General features: G+C 51.7%; 2 protein-coding genes across 16 annotated transcripts in view; both read left to right on the top strand.

Annotated features, from left to right (window-relative positions):
* Positions 1–14,319, top strand: part of POC1A (POC1 centriolar protein A) — an 89,851-nt gene extending 75,532 nt beyond the window's left edge. For 8 of the 15 annotated variants that reach the window (XR_002043458.3, XR_002043455.3, XR_002043447.3 and 5 more), the window contains 3 exons: positions 118–2,313; positions 3,155–3,277; positions 5,633–7,251. The gene's annotated coding sequence lies outside the window, so the exon portion shown is untranslated. Of the gene's footprint in view, positions 1–117; positions 2,314–3,154; positions 3,278–4,703; positions 4,772–5,632; positions 7,252–10,560; positions 10,893–11,410; positions 11,721–12,573 lie in introns of those variants that run through there. The other 7 variants (XR_002043453.3, XR_002043456.3, XR_002043454.3 and 4 more) reach the window with 7 other exon arrangements.
* A 554-nt stretch (positions 14,320–14,873) lies between these two features.
* Positions 14,874–23,114, top strand: DUSP7 (dual specificity phosphatase 7). The gene is made up of 3 exons (XM_039559054.1): positions 14,874–15,511; positions 17,794–18,222; positions 20,730–23,114. Exons 1-3 carry the CDS (start codon positions 15,100–15,102, stop codon positions 21,035–21,037), a joined length of 1,149 nt encoding a protein of 382 aa, XP_039414988.1. The 5' UTR covers positions 14,874–15,099; the 3' UTR covers positions 21,038–23,114.
* The last annotated feature ends 4,228 nt before the right edge of the window (positions 23,115–27,342 follow it).

The following is a 27,342-nucleotide window of genomic DNA, read 5'->3' as shown; positions in this document are numbered from 1 at the left end:
CAAGGACCAAACCAGGAGGCCACCCCCAAAATCTGGCCTGACAAAGGCCTTTTCCCAAGTGACTTCCATGCTGCTTGGCACTGATGGAATGACTGCTTTGGGCCATGTATCCCACAGAATCCAAGATCTGCCAGAGGGAGGAGGTCACTGGCGTTCATCTGGAGATGATGTACCCTGTCAGCCTCCCAGCTGGACCTCTGCACACCAGGAGCAAGATGGACCAAGTGCTCTGGGCTGTGCCCTCAACCTAGTGTCTCCTCCAAAGTCCTAGGCCACTTTGTTGACAACAGAAAACCTGATTCCCTCTGGCAGTTGGTCCTTCCTGGGAAGTACACCCTCACACCCCACCAGCTGCATCAGCTTTTTGAGCCCCTTTGTCTGCTGACAAAAAGCCTGCAGAGAAATCAATGTCTCTGGAGTGTGTTCACTGCTGGAAAGAGCTGCACAGGGATTTCACTCTCCCTCTGTGGCTGACTGTGGAGACAACCAGAGGCCATGCTGGGGAGACAACGTGCTGCTGGATGCATACTGCCACTCCTCATGTGGCTCCTGTTGTCCTGGTGGGCAACTCACAATCCCTGAGGTGGGGGGGACTGAAGCTTTCTTGTCTGTGGGGTGCTCTTGCTGGGTTTTCCCACACCCAGGGAAAGGCAGGGAGCTGGAGAGGAGAAGCCAAAGGTGAGACTGTTGTAAGCAGCTTCAGTCAGGGCTGTGCAGAACATGACCTTCACTAAAAAGTCAGTATTTGCCAGCAAATAACATATGGTTTTCTTTTTGTTTAATTGCCTCAGTCTCCTTAACTGCATTTTAGATCAGAGACCCCAAGATCCTCAGCACAGGAGAAAGAGCTACAGAGAGAGAATGAAGCAAGGCAGGTCCCAGAGCACTCACTGGTTGTGCCGCCTGGTGTGCCACAGCAGTGTCAGCTGCCTCAGAGCAGCACCTCAACTACTTCTCCTGCCCTCTGACGACTTTTGTGAAAATGACCCAGAAACAAAGGGCCCAGCCTGCTCCTGGAGGAGGCAAAGGCTGTTGGTGTTGCTTGACTGAAGGGGCTGAGGACAGTGCCTGACTGTCTGCATTCACATCCTGGGAAAGCAGTTGGAGATTGATCCTGGTTTGGTCACCCACTGATGAGCTAATTTTCAACACCAACCATGTGAGTATAAAAAGGATTAACCCTAAGTTTAAGAGCTTTAATCACATAAAAAAAACATGGTCAAAGTGTTTGTGTAAGGAGATGTTTCAAATGCCCTTTTGTGAACGCAGAGGTTCATCTTATTTGGAGAGCTAGAAGCAAGAATATAGAAACAGTCTTCTGCAATGCAACACTGCTGCTTGTTTCACAGTTTTGCTTAATTCGTTTCTATGAACAGGCTCTTAATTCAGTTTAGCTCAGTCTCTTTTCTCTCCCTGCTCCCCCTGTGCAATGCAATTCCATTTGTGTCTAGGTTACTGGCAACCAGTGTATCAAGCTCTAGCCAAGTATGTATTAAAATAAAGCTGCAATCTGCTGAAAAACAGGTTTTAAGATGGAAACAAATAATTAGAAACACACAAATTAGTGTCTGTCTGACAACAGGTTGAGCTCTGCACGGATTTAAACAAAGCTGTAATGGCAGGATATGAGCGATTCAAACTGGAGGCAGCGGCTGAGTGTTGATTTTAACGGGTCAGCTGGAAAAGATGTGGGGAAGGAGCAAACCTGGTTGGTTTTGGCTGGGGCTGAGCACCCAGAATAGTGAGATAAAAGAGAAACACGTGGGGGCTTTGTGTAACTCAGGGCCTTTTAAGGATCGGGGCCTCGATGAAGCAGGAGCTTAGGCTGATGGCAGGGTGAAGCTGCTGCTGCTGCCTGGTGATGCCTCTCTGCGGGTGCGTGCCGCGGTGCGTGTTTGCCGGGCAGAGGTGACGCACCAGTGGCAAAGGTGTGGAAGCATTTTCTGTGGTTTTGTACCTTTGCTGTGGGTGTTTTTGTGCCTGCAGAGTCCAGCGGTCTGGCAATGCCCCCGGGCAAGGCAGAGAGCCCTGCCCGTGCCCCTCGGCCGGGCCATGGACAGCAGGGCCTCTGGGGAGCTTTCCAGCAGCTGCTGAGAGCAGTTCAAATACTCTTTTTCTCTCATTCACACGAACATCTCACCGCTGGAGTTGCGGTGTGCCCTGTCCTCAGCCAGCGTGTGAGCGAGGAAATCACTCCAGCAGCATGGATCGTTCTTCTGCGCCCATTGTTATGGAAATCGCCTTAGAGACTGTTGCTTCAGCAAACATTTTTAGAAGCACGAGTGAGTTGCGCAACAGGAAAGCTACCCGGAGGTGAGGAAAACCCCCTTCCAGGCTCTCAGCACTGCCCCTTCCTCCAGTGGCGCAGTGAAGCCCTGCTGGCTCTCCTGGTAGGGATGGGATTTAGGGTGTTGCTTTGCCTGGTAAGGCAGGGAGAAAGTGCTTCTGGAGGAGAAGCCCCTTCTGCGTCAGTCTCCAAGGAAACCCTTGGTGTTGCGCGGCTCAGCCTTTGTTGCATGCCTGGAGTTTGGGCAGTGGCTCACACATCCCAGACTTGTGCCTGAATCATACAGGCACACTTTGATCTGCCAGTGGCATTTTACAGGTGCAAAATTTAGGCAAATTGTGGGGATTTCCTACCCCTAGGTGCCACTTTATCTCAAAGAGACTCATGGTTGGATTTGGTGTGCAGGAGAAGTGAAACCAGCCCTATCTCTATTTCGAATGCACATTCCTCACCGTTGAGTCTGGAAGGAGAAGCTCCCACAACTCCCAGCTTCTCGAGAGCCAGCCTGGGAGCTGCAGTGCTTACAGGGAAGCTTGGGCAGCAGGTGCTTCCAGGTCTGCTGCCACCAGCCTGGGTGCAGTGCCTGAGCCAGGGCAGGCCACCCCAAACTGGCTGCCTCTGCCCACTGCCTGGTGACAAGCGGGAGGAGTGGAGGAGAGCAAGTCACTGCCCCCAAAGTTTCCAAACCCCCACAGGGTAGAGCTGGCCGCTCACATGGGCACTTTCACTGCTCACCCCCTATTTGTGCTGAAATGCCCAGCCCTGAGTTTTAATCAAAAAAATCATCTCTTCTTGTCTCGATTAACTACAAACAATTGCTTCTCTTGTGTTTGCTCACGCTCCTCATTGCTGCCTGCTGTGGAGCAGGACCAGCTCTCCAGCCTGTGCCCTTCGAGCAGCCTCAGCTGATGGAAGGGAAAAGCACGGAGCCAGTGACCTTTGTTTGCATAACTGCTGCCCACAGTCCCTGCCTGACATTTGAGGAGTGCTGTAAGTGCTGCAGGGGGCATGGGGATGGGGTACTGGGCAAAGCACATGGACCTCATCCTTGCTGGTAGAATACGAGGCTGAGCCGTGACCCTTCCTTTCCCTCTCTGGAAGTCCCAGTTGACTTTCACGGTGGTGTCTCACCAGGAACCAAGAACAGGACACTTCCTCCAGCTCCTGCTGGCCAGGCAGAGGGACTGACCACAGTTTGTCTGTTCCCAGGACTGTTTTACAGCAATGGAGCTGCAGCAGGGTGGGATGGTTGGCTCTGTGGGATGTTGTGTTGCTCGCTGCCAGTGCCATGGGATAGGACCAGAGGGAGCTGATAGGCTGGATCTGGGAGGGGACCTTGTCATCCCGATGGAGATGCTGGGAATCATGAGGTGGTGGCAGGATACCACTGAATAGCCTGGCTGTTAAACACTGACCTGTTGGGTCCCCAGCTTCAGCCTGGCTGCTCCTTGGCATCCCCCCAGCACTGCCTGGGGTGGGGAAGGACAACTCCATCCCATCCCATGCCTGCCTCCTTTGGCTTTTCCAAGCTGGCTGGTCTTAATGTCTCCAGGCACTTCCTGCAGGACCACAGTGCTGGATGCTGCAGATGTGGTCGAAGCCACTGAGCACCCTGACCCTTATCCTGGTCAATTGTCCAGCTTTGCAGCCAGTACAGATGAAAGGGTATTTTCCTCCTTGAACCTGGCAAACTCTTTATCCTCAGGACCCTTGGTGTTGTTGACCCCCAAAACTCAACCCTCAACAGCCAGAAGCACAAGCTTAGCATAAGCCCCCAATTTTCTTTGGATAAAGAAAATTTGAGGGGAGGATGACAAAAGATAATTCTTTGGATTTTACATTCTGAGCCACTTGTGCTTATTTTACCTCCCTTGGTACTTTATCTGCTGCACTTGTGCTGGCTGGAAGCTCCCTTTTATTTTGTTTTGTTTGCTTTTAATGTGAAAACTGAGCTTTTTAGGGCAAGTAGCTGCAGCTTGGCCACAGGAACTGAACCCTGGGCCGTGCCTGACTATGAAAGTCAGATGCCTTTGCTGGACATCTGGCTGCTTTAGTGCCAGATAGCAGGGAAGAGCACTTTAATATTTATCCTGAGCTAAAAAAACAAGTATAATGGAGAAAAATATACAAAGTAGGCCATGAAAACAGGGTTTGTGAACATCTGAGATCCGCTCCTAATTAATAGCAGTTCCCATCCGAGAAATCATACCATTCAGCAAAAGTTAATCATCTTTGCTCATACATACAATACACTTCAAGAGAGAATGAGTCACCCTCATTGAAATGTCTGATGTTATGAAATCCAGTGTGACTGATGTAACAGACCCAGCTAAGCTCTCCAAATTGGCCAGCAGCACCACGGCGAAGCCGCCTGTGTGTGAGTTGACTTCATTGAGTTTTGCTTTTTTGCACTCAGGATGGATTTTCCCTTTAGTTCTGGAACAGACTCACAGCAAAGGGCCCAGGAAGGATGTGGGAGGGCAGGTGAGTGTGGCAGGAGGGGTTGGCATCACCAAGCCCCCGTGGTCCTCACCTCCCAGCATGAAGCTGCTTATCCCCGCCTCTGGGAGCCCACAAAGCTGCTCTGCACAGCAGCCCCGATCCTGCAATTATTTGGGCACCCCCGTAATTCACAGCTCTTTAGGGTGTCTGGGGCCAGCACTTCGATCACACCACTCTGCATGTTTAACCATTTGCAGGCCTGGGGATTTATTTTTCCCTGCTTGGTTGAGAGAGAAATGTAGGTTGAATTCAGCATTAAGATTCTGCCTTGATATCAGCTGTTCCCTTTTAAATTAAATATTATTACCTGCAAACATTTCCTTTTAGCACTGGGAGCCGTTTGCTTGGTGTACTTTGTTTAAATGTCACCATATGAATTACTGAAAGTAATTTAAATATTTAAAGACATATACTGCAAGTCTAATTTTATTTTGAAACCCCGAGCCAGGCTCGCAGCTGATGCAGCAGATAGCAGCTCAGCCTGGCACCCCTGGTTCCTGGCACAGTTCTTTAAATTAACAATTTGCATTTCCAACACCTTTCACCCAACAAGTCTGGGCTCTGAGATTTTTTTCTCCAGGCAGATTTTCTTCTCTCTTTGAGGCCTTGCAGCCCCTCTAGGATGGGTGTGAATCCCTTGGCAGGTTCTCTGCCATCCACCCGTCCACCTTGGCTGCCCTTCTGGGGCATCTGCTCCATAGGGCAAACCCTGGGAGCAATAACATCCCAAATGCCAGGGCCCCAGCAGAAGAGACAGCAGCGCTCTTGTGTTTCGTGCTTTCCAACTAGAGAAGATCCCGCTCCTGACTCAACCTTTTCATGTCTCGTTATCTTTATGAACAGCTTTAAAAAAAGTACCATTCCTGGCACACTGGCCCCGCTGCTGAAGAGCTGTTCCTCTTCCACCTCCTTCACCTGCTCAGATTAAAAGCTACAGGTAATGCTGGGGAGTAAATGAAAAGCTTTCCATGAGGAAATAAGCTAAAACAGTAAATAAAAGGCTGATTCTTAGAAGCAAAACAACTGAAGCTCTCACCGGGAAAACATGGCGATGAAGCACTCTGGTCCTTGGAAGTTGCCTTACATGTATTGGAAATTACCTTCTGACTCAACCAGCTCAGTGTGTCTGGTGCCACTGTGCTAAAAGCTTTGAGTTCACCTGCATACCCGAGGTTTTCAAGGAAATAACATTTCCCATGAGAAATGTCACCACCAGAGCCAAGCCTTTCCTGAGAAAAGCTTGGGTTAGGTGGGCGATTTCTCCTGCTCCTGGGAGCAGCCTCCCTGAGGCGCTGAGCTCCCAGCGCCACGTCCCCGTGGGCAGCAGCTGCTCCGTGAGCACACCCAGGGCTCTGCTCTCACACTGCTGCCATGGCAGGGGGGTCTCCAATGCAAGGTCCAAGTGAAGGCCTTTTAATCATCCTGCAGCTGTCTCCCAGGAGCGTTCCTCTTTCCTGCTGCCCTTCTCCCTCCAGAGCGGAGTCTGGTTTCTTATGCAGAGCCGGTGACTCATTCCCTGGGATGTCTTTGCTTAAATTTGCCCGGTCACCTCTTTCCCTGAGTGCTGCTTCCTCACTTTGTCAGATGGCCAGTGAAGGAACAGTGACAGGCAGGCACGGTGTGTGCTGAGATGGCACCAGGATCCCCCTTTCCCTGTGCCCTGGCTGTGCCCAGGCCGGTGTCCCCGCTCTGGTGTGGGCAGTGGTCAGAAGGGAAGTGATGTGTATCTCCAATCCATCCTTTTCTCCCAGATCCACCACTTGAGCTATTAAATGCTGTGAGCTCTCCCTGCTCCCCTGGCTTTGCATGTTCCAGGGTGCCATTCACAAGGACCTCAATGAGCAAAGAGGAGCTTTATGAAGTCCAACAAAGGGAATAGGAACTCCTCCCCCCAAGGAGGAATAACCCCACTCACCACTACAACTGGGGGCCAGCCAGCTGGAAAACAACTTTACAGGTAAAGACCTGGGAGGTCCTGGTGGACAACAAGCTGACTGTGAGCCAGTGGGGCTTTCTCACAGCCAACATCATCATGGGCTGGATTAAGAAGAGCATTGCCAGCAGGCCAAGGGAGAAGGAGGAAGGAGGTTTTGATCCATCTGTTCTGACCTAGCACTGCTGCCATTGGCGGAAACTAGATTGGCATCTTGTGAGTGTTTCAGATACTTCTTGCCAACTCTGAGGTCCAGCGAAGTACTGCATGAAGCAACTTAAACCCCATTTCAAGGCTTGGGAAGCAGGACACGGACAGAGGGAAGGGACCTGCCCAGGATCACACAATTAAGCCACTGGTGGGTTGGGAAGTGACCAGACTGTTCCCTGAGACCTGGTTCAGTTCCCACTATACTGGGTCACGTTCTTGTAGGTCATATATGTGTATCCAAATTTGTGAGTATACCCAGGAGTGTCAAGCTGGCCAAAGAGATTCTTTGTGTTCAAAATAAAGTCCTGTTTCCTGGAAACTAAACTTTTTTGGGGGGAAAAAGAGCAAGGCTCAGCTGAATATTGCTAACACTGGGAGGAAAATAGAACTTGTTTTTTGATGCTCTGAAAGAGGAACCGGCCCCTTGCTCCTGAAATGCTTCACAGAAATGGCTTCCTGGGAGTTGTTCAGTTTTATTTTAATTGCAGTGAGGAGTTGCAAAACCAGAGAATTTGGTGCAAGGAAAAAACCTCTGGCACTAGAGCATCTTCACAGATGTACAGCAGAACTTCTCCATGTGGGAGCAGTGCTGCCACAGCACAGGTGGTGAAAGCTCAAAATAGGGCAGGAGCCTGAGCTACCTGTCCACCCATAGCCACCAAATACACCCAAACCAGACCAATTCCCTGAATGAAAAGCAGCACTGTGGGGAACATGCAGTGGCTGGGAGACCTGCACACAGCTCATTGGAATAAAAGGATATGAACAATAATTGACTTTAAAGCCACCCATGGTGAGAAGCAGCAGCACAGTGCAACCTGCTGCCCCAGTGTCTGTGTTGGCTGAGGGTTTAACTGGTGCATTTTGGGGTTTCACTGATAGCCAGGGCTGTGAGGCACTGCCACGGTGCTGAGGCTGCCTCTGATGTGCTCTGGTGTAAATCCCAGGCAGCTCTACTAAAGCCACTGGGACTGCCCTGGCTCCACCATGGTAGGACTCAGCTGGGCGGCCCCACCCTTGCAGCAGTGGGAAGAAGTCCTGGCAGGTTTGCATTTCAGAGGAGCACCCAGAAACCCAGGTGCCTCCCAGAAGCAGGCTGAGGAGCAGTGACCACCCAGCTCCGTGTGGGGAGAAGCCTGTCCTGGTAGTTGGTGGCCCTGCTTGAAATCAGACCCAGCAGCATAGTGAAGATGGAGAATGCAAAAGCTGGTGAGCCAAAGTTTGGTGAAGTCTTATGTCTTCTCTCAGCTTCTCTCACCTTCTCCCACACCTTCTCTCACCAGAGGGACATGCTGGGCACTGGAGAAGTCATGCAGGACCTTCCCTGGGAGGCTCTGCACTGCCTGCACCCAGTCCAGATCTTCACCGTCCGGCTGCTTCCCCGTCTCCAAGTCAGCATCCCAGCAGCAGCTTGGGGGAGATGGGTGAGGGGCACAGAAGTCACCCCCTGGGCATGTACTGGGAAGCTGGGTTGGGGGCACAGAGCTGGGTGCAGCCTGCTCAGGGACAGCCCTTCCTGGTGGGTGGCAAAGCTGCTTTCACAATGGTTTCCTGTGAAAAGCCTGCACCAGGAAGCTCCCCACTTAGGCTCCTTGGAAAAAAAATCTTCCTCTGCAGGAAATTGCTTCTTGCAAACAGCCCGTCTGCTTAGAGAAGCTGCCGAGGAACTGACGGGTGCGTGGGGCGGGCCAGGTGCCGGATCTGCGGGGCCAGGGAGGCGATGGAGCCGAGCAGAGCCAAGGGCCAGGGTTCAGATAGCATCAACAGCTCCTGCACTCCATGTCTGGGGCCATCCCTCTCTTGCTTGGCTCTTCTCTAAGGAGGAAGGGCTTTTCTGGCACACAAAAGGACGAATGCTTATCAATGGGATACGGAGGTCTGTATTGAACTCCTCATTGTGCAGGCTGTGTCCAACACATGCCTGAGACTGGCTTGAGAGTAGATGTTATTGGCTTCTTAAGTCCCATAAATATCCTGGCCTACTCCATCACTGCAGTGACAGACTCTGGAGGGTCTCATTCCAAGGGGAGCACTGGAGCTTCCCCCTCCTCTGGTCCTCTGCAGGGGCAGGGGGGATTTTCTAAGGGAGGTTACACACGGCTTCCAGACCTCCTCATTTAAAACTCACTGCTAAAAGGATAAAAATTATTCTCCAGTTCTTCCTCTGGAAGGAGCCTGGAGCCCAGGAAGTGAGGCAAGGAAGAAAGGAAATAGTGTTGCTTAAGGATGTTTTCCCAGTTTAATTAGATTGGAGCTGCCCTCCCTTGCTGGTGGAGCCTCTGGGTTCTTGGCTCCTGCTTAAACATGAGCCCCCTTTCGAAATCTCCTGGGTTTCATAGAGAACACATCCCTTTCCGTAAAAATGCAGGGGTTTCCTCAGATCCTGAAAGTGGAGCCAGACTCTTCCTGGGTGGCCAGTGAGGGTAATGGGAACAAATTGAAGCACAGGACGCATCAGTTCACTTTTCCACTGTGAGGGTGGTCAAATACTGCACCAGCTTGCCTGGAGAAGGTGTGGAGTCTCCATCCTTGGAGATACTGGGATACCCAATAGTAGGTGCAGTACTTGCCCTAAGAGATGCTGCTGTGAGACATGAGATGGACTGGATGCTCCTCAGAGGGAACTCCAGCCTCAGTCCCTCTGGGCTGCTGTGACCATTTTGAGGTGGTAACAGCCCCGGGCTGCCCAGACACTGCTTGTGCCTTCTGGCTTTTGCACAGGAGGGGATGGTTTGCTTCTTCTGCAGGAGCCTGCCAGAGAACAATTTTGTGGTCTTTAGAGCAGAGTTCACTGACACATTGACATGAAAATCTCCAGCTGTGCAGCAAAAATGCATCTCAGAGAGTCAAATGTTATGTCCATTTAATGGAAGAAAAATGGCACCATCCCAGGACCTGGCGAGGCCAGTTCCATGTGCTTGTGGCTGCCTTGTGCTTCACGAGATGCTTCACAAAGGTTTCTCCTTGTGGTGCTTCTTCCCCAGCCCCCATCCATCTGCCTTGCCGTGTGGAAGATGCTTCCAGGACTCAGCATCCTCGTGGGATGGAGCCCAGCAATGGAGACTTTGCCCTGAGGCAGGGCTGTGTTAGGAAGGGTGAATCTGTTCCCATGGCTGAGCTGGATGCCTGCAGGGCCAGAGCTGATGCTCCACGGGGATGGTTTGCTGCAGACAGGAGACTTGGACCCTCCTGCTGAGCGTTTGTGGGTGAAGGGCTTCGCCAGGCCAAAGTCATCTGACATTTTTCTCGGGGGCGGGTGAAGTTAATGAGTCCAGATTAGGCAGTGCGGAGGCTGGGGAGCTGGATTTCTGCTGAATATATATGAAGACAAATGTAAATTCTAAACTTTCTAGGGAGTATTTTTACCCTGGCTCAGTGTTAACATTGATAAAAATAGTCACAAATTAGTGCAGGAGTAGAAAGTAAAATTGGGGCTTTTTTTTTTTTCCCTGTTAAAACCATGCATCTGTTTCTCTACCAGGAGTTAACCTCTTACATGCATTAATGAAACATGGGATAAACCATCAACAAGTGCCCTTTCCTGACAAAATAACTCCTACTACATTAAATAATTAGGAAGGGAAGCTGAAGTTAAATAAAAAGCCTTTTTTAAAATTTTTTTTTAAAGACAGGAAAAAGTGATTCAGTCCCAGAAATTCAGCACTGCAAGAGGATGTTAACATCACACCAGCCCACCTGCCTGGTTCCTTAGCACCCAAACGCTTGCAAAGGTGATGGGAGGTATCAGCCCCATTCTACAGATGGGAAGAGTGCAGTACAGAAAACTGTGATTTCACTCAACATCACAGAGCAAAACAGAAGCTGGCCTGGGGGCCCAGGTTACCTGAGCAAATTCCCAGCTGAAATCCTGCTCACAAAACACTGCTTTGAGCTGCCAGTCCAGGAAGGTGCTTCCTCTCTTGGTACTGATGGATATTTGACCACAGGCACCTAAGACAGGTGAGGACTCCTTCTAGAAGGAGCTCAACAGCTTTATGGATTGGTATCTGTGCCACCAATCATACCTGATACCTCTTATTAGATGTAGCAAACAGCTGATGAGCGGTGAGAAGGTAAGTTCTATGACAGTTTAGCTGCTGCAGCCCAGATTTGTTGGGGGAGAGACTGGAAGGAAAATCTTTTGGGGTGAAATGTTGTGGAGAAAGTTCATGTGAAAAAGGAAAAAGCTTTTCAGAGATTCATTTTTAAGAAAATACATATTAACTTCTGACCAGCTTCTAATTTGCTTTACTCTTCAAATCCTTAGGCACCCCTGCGTCCCCTAAGCTGTAGGTAGTACCATGTATCCCATTGGGGTGTGACACCTTCTGCCCTTTACTCACATCTTGCCTCCCCCCTTGGCTCAAAGTAGGGTCTGTCACATTCTTGGGAGCGATGCCTCTGCAGGGGCTGCCAGGGCCTGGAGTGGGTTTTGGGCAGACATCTGCTAACAGTGCACTTACCTTATGTTCTGCCAGGACTCATGGTCTTTGTTTCTAAAACACCAAAACAGCCTGTGGGCTCTGCAGCCAGAGAATCTGGGAGAAGAGAGGTGGTGGTGATGGAATGAGGAACCTGAGATGGCATCTGCACCGGCATCACAGGAGATGGGGACAGATGAAGAAAAAAGCACTCTGAAGCCAAGCCAGCAAGATGGGGCTGTGGGCACGGGGAAGCTGCCTGGCCACTGCACTGGGCATCAAGGAGAAGGACTGTTGGAGGAGAGAAAGCAGAAAAACAGCCAGAGAGGTGCACACAACCCATATTAGAAACCCGGGATCAGATCTGGTAGGATGGTGTGGGGATGATGGCAAGCCCCAGGCTCTCCAGGGCAGTGGTCATGGCACCAAACCTGCTGGGGTTCAAGAAGGGTTTGGACAATGCTCTCAGGCACATGGTGGGATTCTTGGGATGGTCCCGTGCAGGACAAAGCTGGGCTCAGTGATCCCTGTGGGTCCTTTCCAACTCAGGATATTCTATGATTTTATGAATCCACATGTAGAGTGGTTATTACTTTGTGCTGTCCTTGTCACAAGCACTTGGGGCTTTTGGGAGCCGAGCTGGAAGCTGCCCATTTCTGGACATGTGTTGATCTTCTGCCTGTCAGCAAAGCCTCATACAGGAGGAGATGAACACCACCACCATCCCTGAGCCCCTGCCAGCCGTGCTGGGCTGAAGGAGGGGCTGGCACACCCTGTCCTGGCCCCAGCCTGCAAGCCATGTCTAAGGCAACCTTGTGGGGTCGAGGTGCCTTCTCCGTGGCAGGGATTTGGGGGAATGCCCACAGCTCTCTGCAGAGCAGGGATTTTTTTCTCTGACGGGAGGCACCCGCCTGGACGTCAGTCCCCGGAGCCTGGCAGGAGGCGCACTTTGGAGCGGCTGACTCCAGAGGGCAGCACGGAGACGGGCTGGCACCGACCGCTGCCCCTGCCCGCGCCCGTGCCCGCCCTGCCCGCCGGATCCAGGGGCGCTCACAGGGATGACCCCTACCCCAGGGAGCCAGGAGCAGGCAGAAGCAAGGGGAAGCTCTTGCAGTGTCCCTCAGGTCCTGGCTGGGCAGGCAGAGGATGTCACCCTGCTGTTAAGTGACACTATTTTGCTTTGACCCTTCTCAGGGCGAAATTTGGTCTTGTCTCTGCAGGTGACGCGTCCGGAGCCTGTCCCGAAACTTATGTGGTTGCTGATGCGACCGCAGAACGGAGGTGAAACGTTTCTCTTCTGGTTTCACAGGACCACACGCTGGCGGCTACACCTGCCTCCCTCCCAGCACCAAAAAGGATCCCTGTAAAGATTTCTGGGGTGTTTTCAGCACAACAGCGACTTTAGACCCAGATTTTAGTTCTTTGCACAAGCCGCTGCTGTTCCCCTTGTGTACTGAAGGTGCTTCGATAAACATTCTGAAAGGTCAGCTATTTTCACTGTGCCTGTGGCTTGCATAAGAACCTCAACATCCTCTGCTGCAAAGAGCAGTGTTAGGAACTTCCTACTGCCACACTGAATCACAATAGCTTCCCACAGCAACCAGTGGTAAAAATAAACTGGGCAAGGGGAAGTGGACAGCTTCTGCTGTTCCGCTTTCTTGGGCACACTTGAGTCACAAAAAAAGCGATGTAGAACAAGACATTTATTTTGCTGATGCCAATGAAATCCATGAATGGTTCAGAGCGCGGTCCCGCTGAAATCATGGAGTGTTTTGCAATGAGATGCTCGTTGTGCTCAAAGTTAAGCATGTGCTCAAATGCTGTCTTAAGTTGGTATTTTCATTAGTATCCAGCCTTAGGAATTAGACTAAAAGGAGGCAGGGACCCCTGCACATCCGAGTGCTGCTTTTGTACTAAAGACACAGGAATGCAGCTCTCTTGGGATATTTTATGTGTTGACGGTATAAAGAAGACCACCGAGGAGACAGTGGCTCTGTAATGGTTTCAGTAGTAGATCTTGGCTTTCAGAAAAGCAGATTTTGACCAGAAGAGAAGTATCTTCAAATACTAATCAATTTGAAGTTTTGCCTAGAGACAATGTCATTTGAACAGCACAGTTTTCAACAACATTACAACTAAGCCTCTGTGTGTGCACGTGTTTGTTTGCATGTGGGGGAGTGTTTCAGGAGCAATATCTTTCCTGTTACACAATTACAGCCCAGTTCTTGAAATTCAGCCATTTGGGAAAAAAACCTGAGGAGACCTAGTCAGGTGGCTGAGCCTGGGAATCTGCTGGTGAAACAGACCCTGCCTCTTCCCTTCAAAACAGAGTGTGCTGACAAAGTTTATATTAAGAGGCTAAAGAGATGAGAAGTTAGGGAGAAAAGAATGGAATTGCTCATCTGTCCCAGACTGTGGAGAAGGAATGGTTCCCAGTCATACTCACAAGGAATTTGGAGAGCAAGGGCTTGTAGGATAACCCATGTGAGAAGGGACCACAGAAGAGCTCCAGTCAAACCTCTGGTTGAAAGCTGGGTCATCCCTGGGGTCAGGCCAGGTTACTTGGGGATGTATTGAGTTGGAGCTTGAAAATGAGTGAGGATGGAGATTGCACAACCTCTCTGAGCAATCCACCAATGTTTGACTGCCTGCATGGTGAAAATAGATTGCAGTAGAAGTGGCTCATACGGAACCACGTTTTTAATGTCATCCTGCTCATTAAAAAGAGAAAGATCAAATCTATTTTGTAATAGGAACAGTTTGTGTGAGGCATGGAAAACTTCTGGTACCAGAGGACTGATTCACATGAAAGGGAATGTAAAAGATGGAAGAAAACCAAAGGGTGCCTCCAGTTACATTCCTGTCTTGAAATGTTAATGTTGCAGCACAAAAGGTTTGTATTTATAGTAGTGGATACCATCAGGGAAGATACTCTAAAAATAAACAAGGATGCACAGATAAAAACATCTATGTTGTAGCTCATTCTGAGAACGAAAGGGAATGCGGAGGCTTAATGAGTCTCAGTCGATTTTATTTTGGAACTGTGAGTTCCTGTCAAAGACCAAACGGGGCTGGGCACGACCCACTCAAAACCCACGCGGGCCTCCACACCCGCCGGCCCGTGGACCGGGACACTTCGCTGCCTGACCTTTCTATTACACTTCAGCGCGGGGTCCGGGGGAGGGCTGCGGGGGCAGCCCCGGCGGGGCGGGGCGGGGCGGGGCGGGGCGGGGCGTGCCCGGCTCCGCGGCTCCCGCGGCTCCCGCGGCTCCCGCGGCCCTTCCCGCGCTCTGCCCCCGCCGCGGCCCCGCCCCTGCCCATGCTGGGCTGCCCCGCTCCCTCCGCCGCGCTTCATTGGCTGCGGGGCCGCGGGGGGCGGGGCCGCGCGGGGGGGCGGGGCCGGCGCTCGGGTGCGTGTGCGCGGTGCCGCTCCGGCCGCTCCGCGCCGCGCCGCGCCGGGCGGGGCTGAGCCGCTCGGCCCCGCCGCCGCCCCGCCTCCCGAGGCATGACACGCCGAGCCGCCGGCGAAGCCTCGCTTTAATTGAGGCCGCCGGGATGGGGCGCAGCGCGTAGGGCAGAGCGGGGGCCGCCGCGCTCCGGGCCGCAGAACACCGCGTACCCGCGGCCGTGCCGAGCGGAGCCGCGTCCGGCGCAGCGCAAGACCGACCCAGCGGAGCGGGGCCGCGTCCGGACGCCGCGTGGGTGGCCGGCGGGTCGGGCGCTGGCGGCCGCCGCTGCCGAGCCCCATGAAAACGCAGGTCTGGGGGAGCTCCCCGCGGGCGCCCATGGCTGCGGCGATGCCGTGCAAGAGCGCGGAGTGGCTGCAGGAGGAGCTGGAGTCGGGCGGCGGCCGCTCGCTGCTGCTGCTCGACTGCCGCCCCCACGAGCTTTTCGAGAGCTCGCACATCGAGACGGCCATCAACCTGGCCATCCCCGGGCTCATGCTGCGCCGCCTCAAGAAGGGCAACCTGCCCATCCGCTCCATCATCCCCAACCACGAGGACAAGGAGCGCTTCGTTAAGCGCTGCAAGGCCGACACCGTGCTGCTCTACGACGAGGCCACCGCCGACTGGCAGGACAGCGGTGCCGCCACCTCCGTCCTGGGGCTCCTGCTCCAGAAGCTGCGCGATGACGGCTGCAAAGCCTATTACCTGAAAGGTGAGGTGCCCCTCGCCTTCTCTCCAGCCCCGTCCCGCTCCCGCAGCCTATGTCCGTGTCCCCCTGCGCAGCCCCTGGCCGGCCGCTGCATCCCCGGAGTGCCCATCCCCTGGCCGGACGGAGGTGGCTGGCTTGTTTTGCTTCCTTCCCTCATCCCCTCTGCCTGATTTATTTTTATTTTTCTCTATATTTTTTTCCCCCTCCTCTCCATCCCGCTTTAATCCCCCGCACAAAATGGTCGCAGGCTGGAAGCGGCCGGGAGCGCCCCGCTTCTTCCTGCGTCGCCTCCCCCGGTAGCGGCGGGAGGAGCCCCCCAGCACCGCCGCCGGCGCGGCCCCTCCAGCGCTGCCCCATCCCGAGCCGACCCCGGCTGGGCAGCGCCGGGCGCCTCTCACCTCCGCTCCCTGGAGGGAGCCTTGCAGGATTCCCCGCGCCGGCGCCAGGCTCCTCTCCAGCCCCTCCGGAAGGGATGGCCGGATTCTGGGGGACAGGAGAGCCCTCCCATATTTTTATTTTACCTCCCTCCACAACGAAAAAGCAAGCGCTTGGGTTTTCCTCCCCCTTTGCCAGGCAGTGCAGCGGGTCTGGGAGGGCGCAGCTCGGCTGCTCCCCCGGGGCAGGGTGATGGGGAGCTGCGCTGCGGGGGAGCCGAGCCCCGCACCCCGCACACGCCCCTCTGTGAAGGCCGCGGGTGCTTTGGGGGCTTTGGTTTTTGGGGTGTTTTTTGCCGTTTTGAAAGATCACAGCGGGTTGAGCAGAGCCCATAGCTGGGCTGCTGGGACCTTTCCCATCCTCCCAATGCTCCCAGTCCGGTCGCTGGGTGGCGGGTTTGAGGCAGGAATAACAGGAGAGCGGGGGAGCGTGTTTGGGGGAGAACGGTCAAGAAAGTTGCCACTTGCGGCTCTTTAAAAAACACGGCTGTTCCTTGATAGACCTTTTTTGGGGAGCCGGGGAAGCCCTGGTAGCGGGGTGGGGTGGCAGGGGGACAGGCAGGTATTTGGGGACCAGCCGCTAGCGCTGCGCAGCCCGCACACGCCTCCTTCGAAAACATGGTGGGGGGCCAGCACAGGGGTTGATCCCATTCCCCCCTCGACCCTCCGATCCCTGCCCGTGGGCGAGTCTCCCATCCCATCATCCCATCCCGGTGTGGGGTTTCCCCATGGGCTCCGTTGCTCCCTCGCTTAGCATTCCCGCTTCTCTCCCCGTCGTCCTCATCCCGCGCAGGACGGAGCGGCTTTTAAGTTAGTTCTAAGCTCTCCCCGATGGGCAGGGGAGGAGCTGAGCCCCTTTCTCTGCCTTTTTCCGGGAGCCTCGGTGGGAAATGTTTCCAATTAAAATTCCAAAATGGCTCCTCGGCGCTGTCTGGCGGCGCGGGGGGAGGAGGAGGGCGAGGACGAGCCTTTTTCATGAATGGATGTGGCAGGGAGCTGTCTGTCCTGCTCAGTGACCCCGCCACAACCGCTGAACCCACTAACGAAGTTTCCAGGAGCCCTTTCTAATTAAACCATTTGTCAGTGTCAGATCCCGATGGCTGAGCTTCACTTTAATACAGCCTGGAGAGAAGGTAGATCGGTGGGGTTTTTGCTTCCCTGTCCCAAGCTGCTGAGCTGAAGAGCTGGAGAGAAAGACTTAGGGGCAGACGTGAAGGGTCCCATCCCTTTGCACTCCTGCTGTGGTTTGGGTGAAGAACGAATCTGTGACACTGCTCTGTTGCAAAACCTATTTGCAGTGATTTGCTAGTTGTGAGGATCACTCTGTGGCAAAACTTAGGGTCTTTTTTCCTGCTTGGAGATGAATTATTTCGTTGGGTTTTAGTGCCTGGGGTGAGTATGTGGTGGTTGCCCTTGATCTGTCTTTTCAGACACGGATACTTTTGTATTTGTCTAAGTGGCATAATAGCTCTTGCCTAAACTGCCCCAGACCCATACTTTTGAGAAGCTAACAAGGCGAGATTGTGTCTTGACATTGATTTTATTTGTGAGTGTTTCTTTCTTTTGTGGTTGAGATTTGGCTCCTATTTTTCACTAGCAATATTGAACTTTGTAAGAACCACTCTCTGGTCTCCTGGGACCTGTTTGCTCAGTATCAGTCTGCCCAGGGAAGATGAGGGAGCAGGGAGATGCTTTTCTTGGTGTGAAGTTGAAGGGATGACAACTTTTTGCTGGTAAAGACTTTGAGTAACATACATACATTCACAGGTAGAAGGATTTCCCATTCTGAAGAATAATCCTTTTTCTTTCTCTCTGCCTCTCCCCTTCCCTCTCTCCTTTCCCTCTTCCCAGGTGGCTTTAACAAGTTTCAGACTGAATATTCTGAGCACTGCGAGACAAACCTTGACAGCTCCTCACCCAGCAACTCTCCCCCAGCATCGGTCCTTGGCCTGGGAGGGCTGCGGATAAGTTCCGACTGCTCGGATGGCGAATCCGACAGGGAACCCAGCAGTGCCACGGAGTCGGACGGGAGCCCCATCCCTAACAATCAGCCTGCCTTTCCGGTCCAGATCCTACCTTACCTGTACCTGGGCTGTGCCAAAGATTCGACCAACTTGGACGTCCTGGGCAAATATGGCATTAAATACATCCTGAATGTGACTCCTAACCTGCCAAACATGTTTGAGCATGACGGAGAGTTCAAGTACAAGCAGATCCCCATCTCAGATCACTGGAGCCAGAATCTCTCGCAGTTCTTTCCCGAGGCCATTGCTTTCATTGGTAGGTAGTTGGCAGAACATCTCCTTTCATACTCACCGCTTGGGAATGTGGTGTGCCGCTTCCCAGGGCTGCTGCTGTCTCCAGCCTCACCTCTCTGGGGCACAGCATCAGCTTAGCAGCCGGGTGTCATGCTGTGAGGTGGCACATCTGGTGCACGTCACCCTGGCTGGGTTCAGGGAAGCCTCCCTTTCCAAAATTCAGCCTTCTTGCAGCACCTCAGCTGAGTTACCTGCAAGTGGTCGGACTGGCCCCGCTGCCTCTCGCCCTTGTGTGGGGATTTGCACTGGTGTGAAATAGCTGAACCCAGGCAGTGGGGAGCTCCTTTGACTGCTCTGCTCGGAAATGTTGATGGGAGCTGCATTAGTGTGACTGGTTCCAGCAATTCCTTAGCCCCAAATGTGGTTAGAATCAGGGAGTGTGTGCGTTTTCTTTTCCCAAGGGGATTTGCTAGTCTAGTTGGGATCCTGCTGTAAGTCACCCTAGCATAACTAACTTCTTGTATGGATACTTCTAAGGTAAGTGTCAACACAATGAGTTAGTGATTATAATTACACTGCAGAGTTTGGATGGAAAAACTGCTCTACAGACAGCCCCTGCGACAGTTTTGGCTGATGGTGGTGGGGTTAAGGAAGGAAGATCTCTTCTCTCAGGCCAGCCTTGACTTTGAGAATTGCTTCTTATTCTGTGGGAAGCATATATTGGGCTGAACAGGGATGTACACTTCCAGCTTGACCTGTGCTGTTTGCTTACGATAGTCATTAGCCTAATCAGCTCTGTTTTATGGGGGTGAATGGCATAGGCAGTAATATCACCGTTAACTATTAAAAGTCCTATGGCTTCATGTTTGATTAAAAACACTTGTATAGGTAAAGGAGAGGGGGACCTTTACCTGCAGACTGAAGCCTGTGCAGCCCCTTTCGGTGTTGCCTGTTTCACACCCCATGGCTTGCCGCTTGCTGTGCTGTAAGGCCTGAAATGGGGCAGAGCAGTGGTGGATCCTTGGCTGCTCTTGAGCTGTCAGAAACCATGGTTCCCACATGCTCTCCTTTGCCCCCAGCTTCTGCCCTCTAGTAACACAACTGTGGTCAGAAGCCGCTGCTTCAGTGTGGCAACAGGGACCTGTCTGATGTCCCGTCTGCACTTCCTGCATGAGCACGGTGTTAAACGTCAGGGGTGAGGCACAGTGTCCCTGCTGACATGTGGCATTTGGGATCTGTCTGCTCCAGTCAGCCGATGTCTCTGTGAACACTGAGCTTGTGCTTTCCAGTTAATGACAGGAAATGGAGGATTACCTCACTCTAAAACCAAACACCAAGAAATGCTGTGCAGGTCAGATGAAAGGCAAAAATGTCTGGAAAAATGTTGAATGGGAGAGCCTGGGGGGAGGGCTGGGTACACTGGGTGGTGATTGCCCACCCTACTGGAAATTCTTGCCTGGTTTTTGAGGCTGGGCAGAAAACCTGTTGCAGCTTGGGTCTGGATTTTTGTTTTGCCTGCATCTTCTTTGCCCTTCCCTGCACTTACGGTGCCAGAGTGTCTCTTACCTCAGGCTTTGCCCGAGGATCCTCTTTCTCCTGCCACCTTTTCGCTCCCCACCAAGCTCTCAGTCAAACGACTGACTTCAAATAAGGCTGCCCAGAAGTAAAAGCAGCGCTGGGTACTTGCGTGCATTCAGTGCTCTCAGTGGCGTGTCCCTCTTTCAGCACTGAGATGTCAATTCATAAAGGGATCACGCTGTTCCGGCTGCGCAAGAGACAATGAGTGTGTGTGTGCTTTTCAGTCGGTGGCAAGGGAGGGGAAATTTCGCCGCTGTTCTCTCGCCATTTTTCAGTCCAGCCTGCATTCCTGCTTCCCGCTACCATTCATCCTGAGAGTCTCCTCCAACACAAGCATTTGTTTGTAGTGAAGTGCATTTCTGTCGATCCTAAAGAACAATTTCACAATAAGGGAAGTTCCTGCACTTCAGACTCTGCTTAAATTGGCATTGGCTGCATTCATGTAACTTTCTAGTGGAAGGAGGACAAGAACAGGAGAAGAGAGTAACTCATGTGCTGCTGGGCTGCAGCCTTGCCCTGAGTGCACAGCCTTCCCTGGTTTAGCTGGTGTTGAGGTGGGTGTGCTGTGCCCAACCACCAGCATCTCCCTGGAGCTGTTGTCTCCAGCTCCATCTGCCTCCTGTGCGTTACTCCAGCTCTCTGAGTAGAGGGTACTGATGATCCTGAGGCAAGGGATGTGTTGCTAGACTTGATTCATACCTCTCAAGCATGTGAGATGATTGCCCTTGCTGGGGATGTACAGCTTTGCCATGCAGTGGGAATATCTCAGGAGCCCTGTGGAGAGAGATGTGGGTGTCAGAGGAACATGGGATGGTGTCACTAGGGACAGGGGATCCAGTTCTGGCAGTTGTCGTGGTGCTAGGAGCTCGCGGCTGCCACCTGGCCCTGCTCCAAAGCCACGTGTTTTTGGTGCAGAATAATAGACTCCCCCTTCCCCTTGTCTTGTTTCAGATGAGGCCCGTTCCAAGAAGTGTGGGATCCTTGTTCACTGCCTCGCTGGCATCAGCCGGTCTGTAACAGTCACTGTCGCCTACTTGATGCAAAAACTCAACTTGTCCCTGAACGATGCCTATGACTTTGTAAAAAGGAAAAAATCCAACATTTCCCCAAACTTTAACTTCATGGGCCAACTCCTGGACTTTGAGAGGACTCTGGGACTCAACAGCCCCTGTGACAACCGCTCGCCCAGTGAACAGCTCTACTTCACCACCCCCACCAACCACAACCTGTTCCAGCTGAACACTCTGGAGTCCACATGAAGAGGACGCTGCCTGGTCGGGAACTTGAGCATCGAATCGCTTCTCTTGAGTATTTCAACTCTTACGAAAATATCTGTCTTGCCAGGCAGCTCTGAGATGAGTAGCTTCTCTGGGCAGAGGTGCCTGATTGCTGCTTTACGAAGGCTAATGCCGCTCACTAGTATCCTGATCCAAGTGGTTTGAAGAGGTAGTGTTTTTACAGGGGGTTATTTAACACGGGCGATGTTACAGCGTTTCGAACGCAGCTGTCACAGGCAATAACCGCTTTCCTGGGTGCATTGGGACTGTCAGAACACGCACACGTGTGAAGAGCTACCGGGGGTTAGCTTGCTGTGGAAAATGAGGAGATTTATGCACTTGGAAACCTTGAACAAAAGGTGTTGGGCCAAGACTGTTTTAAAACCCAAGTTTACTTTTTTTGATTTAAAAAAGAATAAGAAAAGGTAGATCTTACTCGAGCTTTGGGTTCAAACTCTTTTTAAGTATGTAAGTTCTTGACTGTTTGTACAGACGAGGTTGCAAAACCAGTATTTTATTCTGTTTCTTGTTTGATCATTTATTATTTTTTTTAATCAAATGTTTATATTGACCAAATGCATTTTGCACACTTTGTGAAGCCTTGGTATGTCCTGGCATATTACTGGGTACTCCAGAGAGAGATACATGCTGCTGTTGTTGTTGTTAGCATCTGGTAGGAAGCTTTGTTATGTGTGAAGGCCAGTTGGGCTTGAACGCAACCCCTTCACCACTCCTGCACTCACAATCACAAACTCTGCACTGATTCAGCCAAGGTGACTAAGCCGCAAGCTTTTTTTTAATGCCACCCCTGCCAAAAACAGTTTGCTATTGCCAGAGGTAAAACTCTTGTAGCCTCCAGAGCTGGTAGAAGCATGACTGAGCCCGGCTTCATTCTCTGCTGCCTGTTGACTGACTTAACGTCATCCAGTTGGCCCGAAACCATTCCAGCTTCCTGAGTCCAGAAGGTAGTTGCGATGCTGGCGTTTCTTGTGCACACTGGATTCTTTCCCATGTGTGCGGGGTGGAGGGGAAAGGCAGCGAGCGCCTGGAGCAGAGCGAGGATTGTGTGGCGGGACAGGACTCAATCGTCACGCACGGAGCGCGTGAGGGGAGTGAAGAGGTGTGGAAATGAGGAGAGCATTGTAACAGAGAATTTTTATATATATATATATATATATGAATATATATATTAACTGGCAAATTCTGAGATGATTGGAGCTTTCAGCAGAGGTTCTGATTTTTTTTCTTCCTCTTTCGAATAACTTTATGCTGTGCCTTCTATTCTGAGAAGACTTGTATGTATTTCTGGCTAGTGTTTGGCAAACTCCTTTTACCAGGCTGGGAGGGGAGGAAGTGGTAATAATTTCTGGGAGGAGGGCAGAACGGATTTGGAGATTTCTTTATTGGCTGCAATGTAGTCCCTCCTTTCTCCCCCCTCCCTGTCCACTTTAACTCTCATGTAACTGAAAAAAAAAAAAAAAAGCCACGGATTTTTTTCTAAATATCCAGTTTTTTGTACTTTTTTCAAGAAAAAGAAAAAATAATAAAAAAAAGTCTCCATCTGGAGGAATGTTTGACGCTGTCACATCCTGAAACTGTTGTTTTTGTTAAAGATGTTATCAGAATGTTGGAATGAGCTTCTGTTTCTTGTTTTCTGGTTGTTTTTTGTTTGTTTGTTGGGTTTTGTTTGCCACAATGTTGGGATCGTGGGTCATTGGAAGGGAGAGTGGGCGTACGGTTGTGAGTGAGAAAATTGAGAATATCCTAATTGCATCTTACCTCATGGAGGAATTTATTTTTTCAGGGATTTTTTGACAGTGCATCTGTATTGTATTACAGCTAAGCTGGTTTGTAAAGGCTTCCTGTGCTGTTAGTGGTCTTTATTCTTTAAAGGAAAAAAATAAGATGCATCTTCTGATTAGTACAAATGAGAGCTTGTTAGTGAGGAATGGTTCTGCTTTCTGAGTTATGAAGGAAAATTAGTGACCCTATATATACTGATCCAATATTGGGACTTTGTTTATATTGCAAATAAATATTATTTTTTCTTTAAAAATGATGTTTGTGTCAGATGCTTGTCTAGCCTCTGCCCATATAAGGGCACACTGCTCTTATCCATTTTTTATGGTCAATTAGGATCCTTCTGTGACCATGGAGAGCATTTGCTGGGCCATGTTCAAGTGTGGTGTTTGGTTTCATGCACAGCTTAATTTTTAAGACCTGTGGTAAAATGGAGAGGGGGAGGTGGGAGGGTGAGGAGAGGGATTGGGGGTATTGGATAAACTGGAGAACAAAGAACAGCTTGAGAATGGGACTGGCTTTGACCCCAGCCGTTCCTCTGTGCCAAAAATAAATAGATAAACGAAAGACACTTTTGTTTGCTGCTTAAGCACGGCCTACAAAGGCATGGCAAGGCCTTGCCCACAACTGTTGTGTTAGCAGGCTTTATTTTGGTTGGAAAGCAAGAAGTCAGGGGCTTGTGGGCAGCCACCTGATGAGTTCTCCCAGGGTCCCCAGAGAGCAGGAGCCCCCTCCTGCATCTCTGGGGGAAGGGGGTGTGGTGTGTGTTGCACTTGGGCTGTGCTGTGTCCCTCTGTGCTCCCTGGATGGTTCGTGGGAAATCTGGAGGGGCTGATGAGGATGCTTTAGGGTGAAAGGTGGCTCTAAACATCAAAGTGTAGCCTAGCTAAGGGAGCTGTGGCTCCCCACGACTCTGCTTGTAGCTGGGCAGGACTGAGCAGGAGTGGGTTCCCCCAAGCATTCCTTGTTTTAACCTGAATGGCAAGAAATTAAATGACTGTTCAATTGTTCAGATCCTCAGAGTAAGTGTATGTGTCATCTTGTTCTAATCCTAGGGTCTGAGCACCAAAGACAGTTTTATTCCAGAAGCAGCTCAGGCTGGTGGGTGCAGAGGGGAGAGATAGAGGCTGAAGCAGGAGCCAAGGGAGTGTGTGCATGAGTTTGTTTACTCCTGGACTCCATGATGGGAATCTATATATTGATTTAGAGGCTTGTTTGTGGCTAAACAAACGAAAATGTACCTGGTATGCAGGGAAAAGAAGACCGTTAGGTTTTCCCCTGTAATTACATGGTAGAGTAGCTCTTGAGGAAGATAGGAAACCGTGCTGGAGGCTGGCTGTGCACTGAAGGAGTGCAGAACAGCTTGTTGGGGGTATGGCTATATTTGCTTCCATCTAGTTTCCTCTTAGGATTTTCTGCTAAGGTATGGAGCAGGATATAAGCAGTTAGCATTGTAAGCACATTTGTGTGATAGCTGAGTTGTGGCTGTCTGGAGCAGCGCAGCTGCTGTTTGCCGTGGCCTTGGAGGAAGAGCTGGTGTGCAGGGAGCCACCAGGCTGCTCCTCAGGGACCTGATCCTGGGTCATGCTGTGAGTGTCCTGGCACTGTGGCACTCAAAAGCCCTGTTGCCAAAGGAAGGAGTCTGAAAAATCATCCTGCCACCTGCAAGCAGGACCTAGAGGAGCTTTTTCCAAGCTTCCTGGCCTCAACAGCAAGGAGCAGCCAGCCTGGCTGGTCTTCAGCCATCAGTGTTTTACAAATCTCGGATGGGTTTCCTTGGAGACCTGATGTCCTGTAATTCAGTGAGCAGAAGAGAACTGACATCAGGCAAGGAGAGCAGTGCTGGGGAAATAGTTACAGAGGGAAAAGAGAGCGTGGGGTCTGTCTACACTCCCTTGCAGAGGCAGGCACGAGCACTAGCTGAGCGTAGGAGCAGAGGCTGAGTGAGAAAGCTGGTTATGTTCAGAGCAGTGGAATTTGGCAAGGAGATACAGCTTCCCACATGCAGCAGGGAGAAGCTCCTCAGTTAACCCATTGATTCCAGACAAGCTGTTTGTAAGATGCTCTGTGGTGTTCTACTCTACAAAACCAGGTGATCTGCCTGGGCACAGAGATCTCCTGTCCCTGGGGTTTCACACGTGATGACCAAGCCCTCAGGTGATATGAGTGGGAATTTATCTTTTTTTTTTTCCCAGTGGATGACTTTATCTTAACTCATTTGAACCGTTACTGGGACTACAGGTGCCAGGTGCTTTAAAAAAATTTCTCCCTCCATTTCAAGTCATGGCAAAAGCACAAAGCTAATCTTCTGCAATTCCCCACTGGGAAGCCCAGCATCAGGAGCCCTGTGAGCAGGACACAAGCTCAGGGAAGGGTCTTTGTGGTTGCTTGTAACTTTTTTCCCCTTGCTTGTGTCTACCCTTCCCTTGGTGTGGCATCAAACACATCCTGAGCGTGATGCAAGTCAACCTTTGCAGCTCTGCGCTTGCCTGCTGTTGCGACACCCAGAGACGCACTTGGAAAAGCAGACGCTTCCTGCTACCATCTGAGTTTGGGTGCTCACATTTCCAAGGTAACCAGGTTATTTGTGGGCTGTTACATTCTTGTTTTATCCTTTATGTGAGGAAATCAGGCTATTTGCAGTGTTGTAAAGGCACACAAATAGTTCAGCTAATAAACACATCCCTGTGTTTACTGGCACAGGCTGTGATAGTCATGCTCTAGGCTGCTCTGAATGTGTGTGAAAATGGGCTTTCTTCTGGATTTTGTGCCATTTGCTCCTGTGCTTCCTCAAATCTGTCTCTTCATTGTGGAGTGCTGGGCTGGCTAAGTGTAATTTGGGGTGAGAGGGTGTGTGAGGGATTGTTCACCACGGACAGCAGCTTCTGGGAGTCCCATCCAGCCTCCACGTCCTGTTCCTGCGAGTTCCTTTATTCAAACTGCATAGTTCCTCTCTCTACTGCCTTTGTCCTCTGGCCTCTTGCTGTGTCACTGACAGGTCCGGGCTCCCAGCTGCCACACGTGTCTCAGCACCAAATGCGGCTGTTCTCTGGGGGCCACGCTCAAGGTCCAGCAGCCACTTGTGTGGCTTCTGTGTGGGAACCACCGCAAATTGGCGGGAGACCCGTGAGGCGGGAGACCCGTGAGGCGGGAGAACTGTGAGGCGGGAGAACTGTGAGGCGGGAGAACTGTGAGGCGGGGAGACCGTGAGGCGGGGAGACCGTGAGGTGGGAGAACGTGAGGTGGGAAACCGTGAGGTGGGAGAACGTGAGGTGGGAAACCGCGAGGCGGGAGACCCGTGAGGTGGGAAACTGTGAGGCGGGAGAACATGAGGCGGGAAACCGCGAGGCGGGAAGCGATCAGTGTCTGGCCTCAGGACAGCTGTCCCCAGCGTGGGCAGTGGCAGCCACTTGGGGTCCTGCCTCCCCACCAGCTGCTGTGACACCTCAGGTGCCACCTGGGGGGACCCCAACTAGTGGTGTGGGAAGGCCTGAGAGGCTTGTGGCCATCACAGTGGCTGGGTCCTGCAGAGGATGAAGAGTCCGGGGAGGAAGGCTCCGAACCAGCCAAATCCCTGAGCCTGCGATGGAGGCGGCAGCCACTGTCAGAGACTGGGAGCTGCTCATGAAGGAATTGCAGGTTTCACCTTCCTGGTGCTCTGCTCCGCTGTGCTGCCATCCTGGGTTTGGAGGGGGAGCTGGGTCAGGGTGGAAGCTGTGGTTCAGCTTTGGTGGCTCTATCAATGGTTGGGGTTTAATTATGGGTTGGGAATGAATCCTGCAGCAGGAGCAGCTGCCTGGGTTGGCTGGGTGGCGCTGGACTGCTGGGACCCAGCCTCCATGGGCTGTGTGGACCCCTTGGTGCTGGAGCAGTGCAGACCCTCCTCCTCTGCCTGGTGCAAGGTGAGACCCCCAGTGCTTTGCTGGCCTTTCTTCCTCCTTTCTGATTGTGCACATAACTGAAATTGCTCTTGTTCTGCTTTATCCTTATTTCCTTTCCCTGGTTTCTCCTCTGCCTCCTGTTTCTTCAGATGGTTGGGAGTTGAGGTGATCTCACGTGGCAGTGGCTCCTGCAAAGCTGGGGTCCCTCTGTAGGAGAAAGGAGCCCTGGATTCCTCTCAGAGACGTTGGGACGTGTTGGAAATGGAGACCAGCTGTGCTGTGGGGATGTATGTGTTACTTCTGTGCTGCTCAGTGGTACAAGCAATCCAAGAGCATGTAGGGCTCTAAGAAATATCTGGTGAGGGACCCAAGTCTGGGGAGAAAGGGGAATCCAGACAGATTTATTTATTTTCCTACTTTCTTTCCCTAGAGAAACATCTGGCTTATGTAAAGCCATTTGCTGGGTTTTTCACTGCTTTATTTTGAAAGTCTCTGCAATCAGGCATTCTGCTCTTCTCATCTCCCATCCCTGCCCCAGGGGCAGATTCTTCATGATTTGGGGTTTTGCTTTTATGAAATTTCCTCTTTGTTTCTGGTCTGTGTTGT

The sequence above is a fragment of the Corvus cornix genome, chromosome 12 (genome assembly GCF_000738735.6).
Source record: "Corvus cornix cornix isolate S_Up_H32 chromosome 12, ASM73873v5, whole genome shotgun sequence".
Taxonomy (NCBI): Eukaryota; Metazoa; Chordata; class Aves; order Passeriformes; family Corvidae; genus Corvus; species Corvus cornix.
This window is presented reverse-complemented; position numbering and strand designations above follow the sequence as displayed.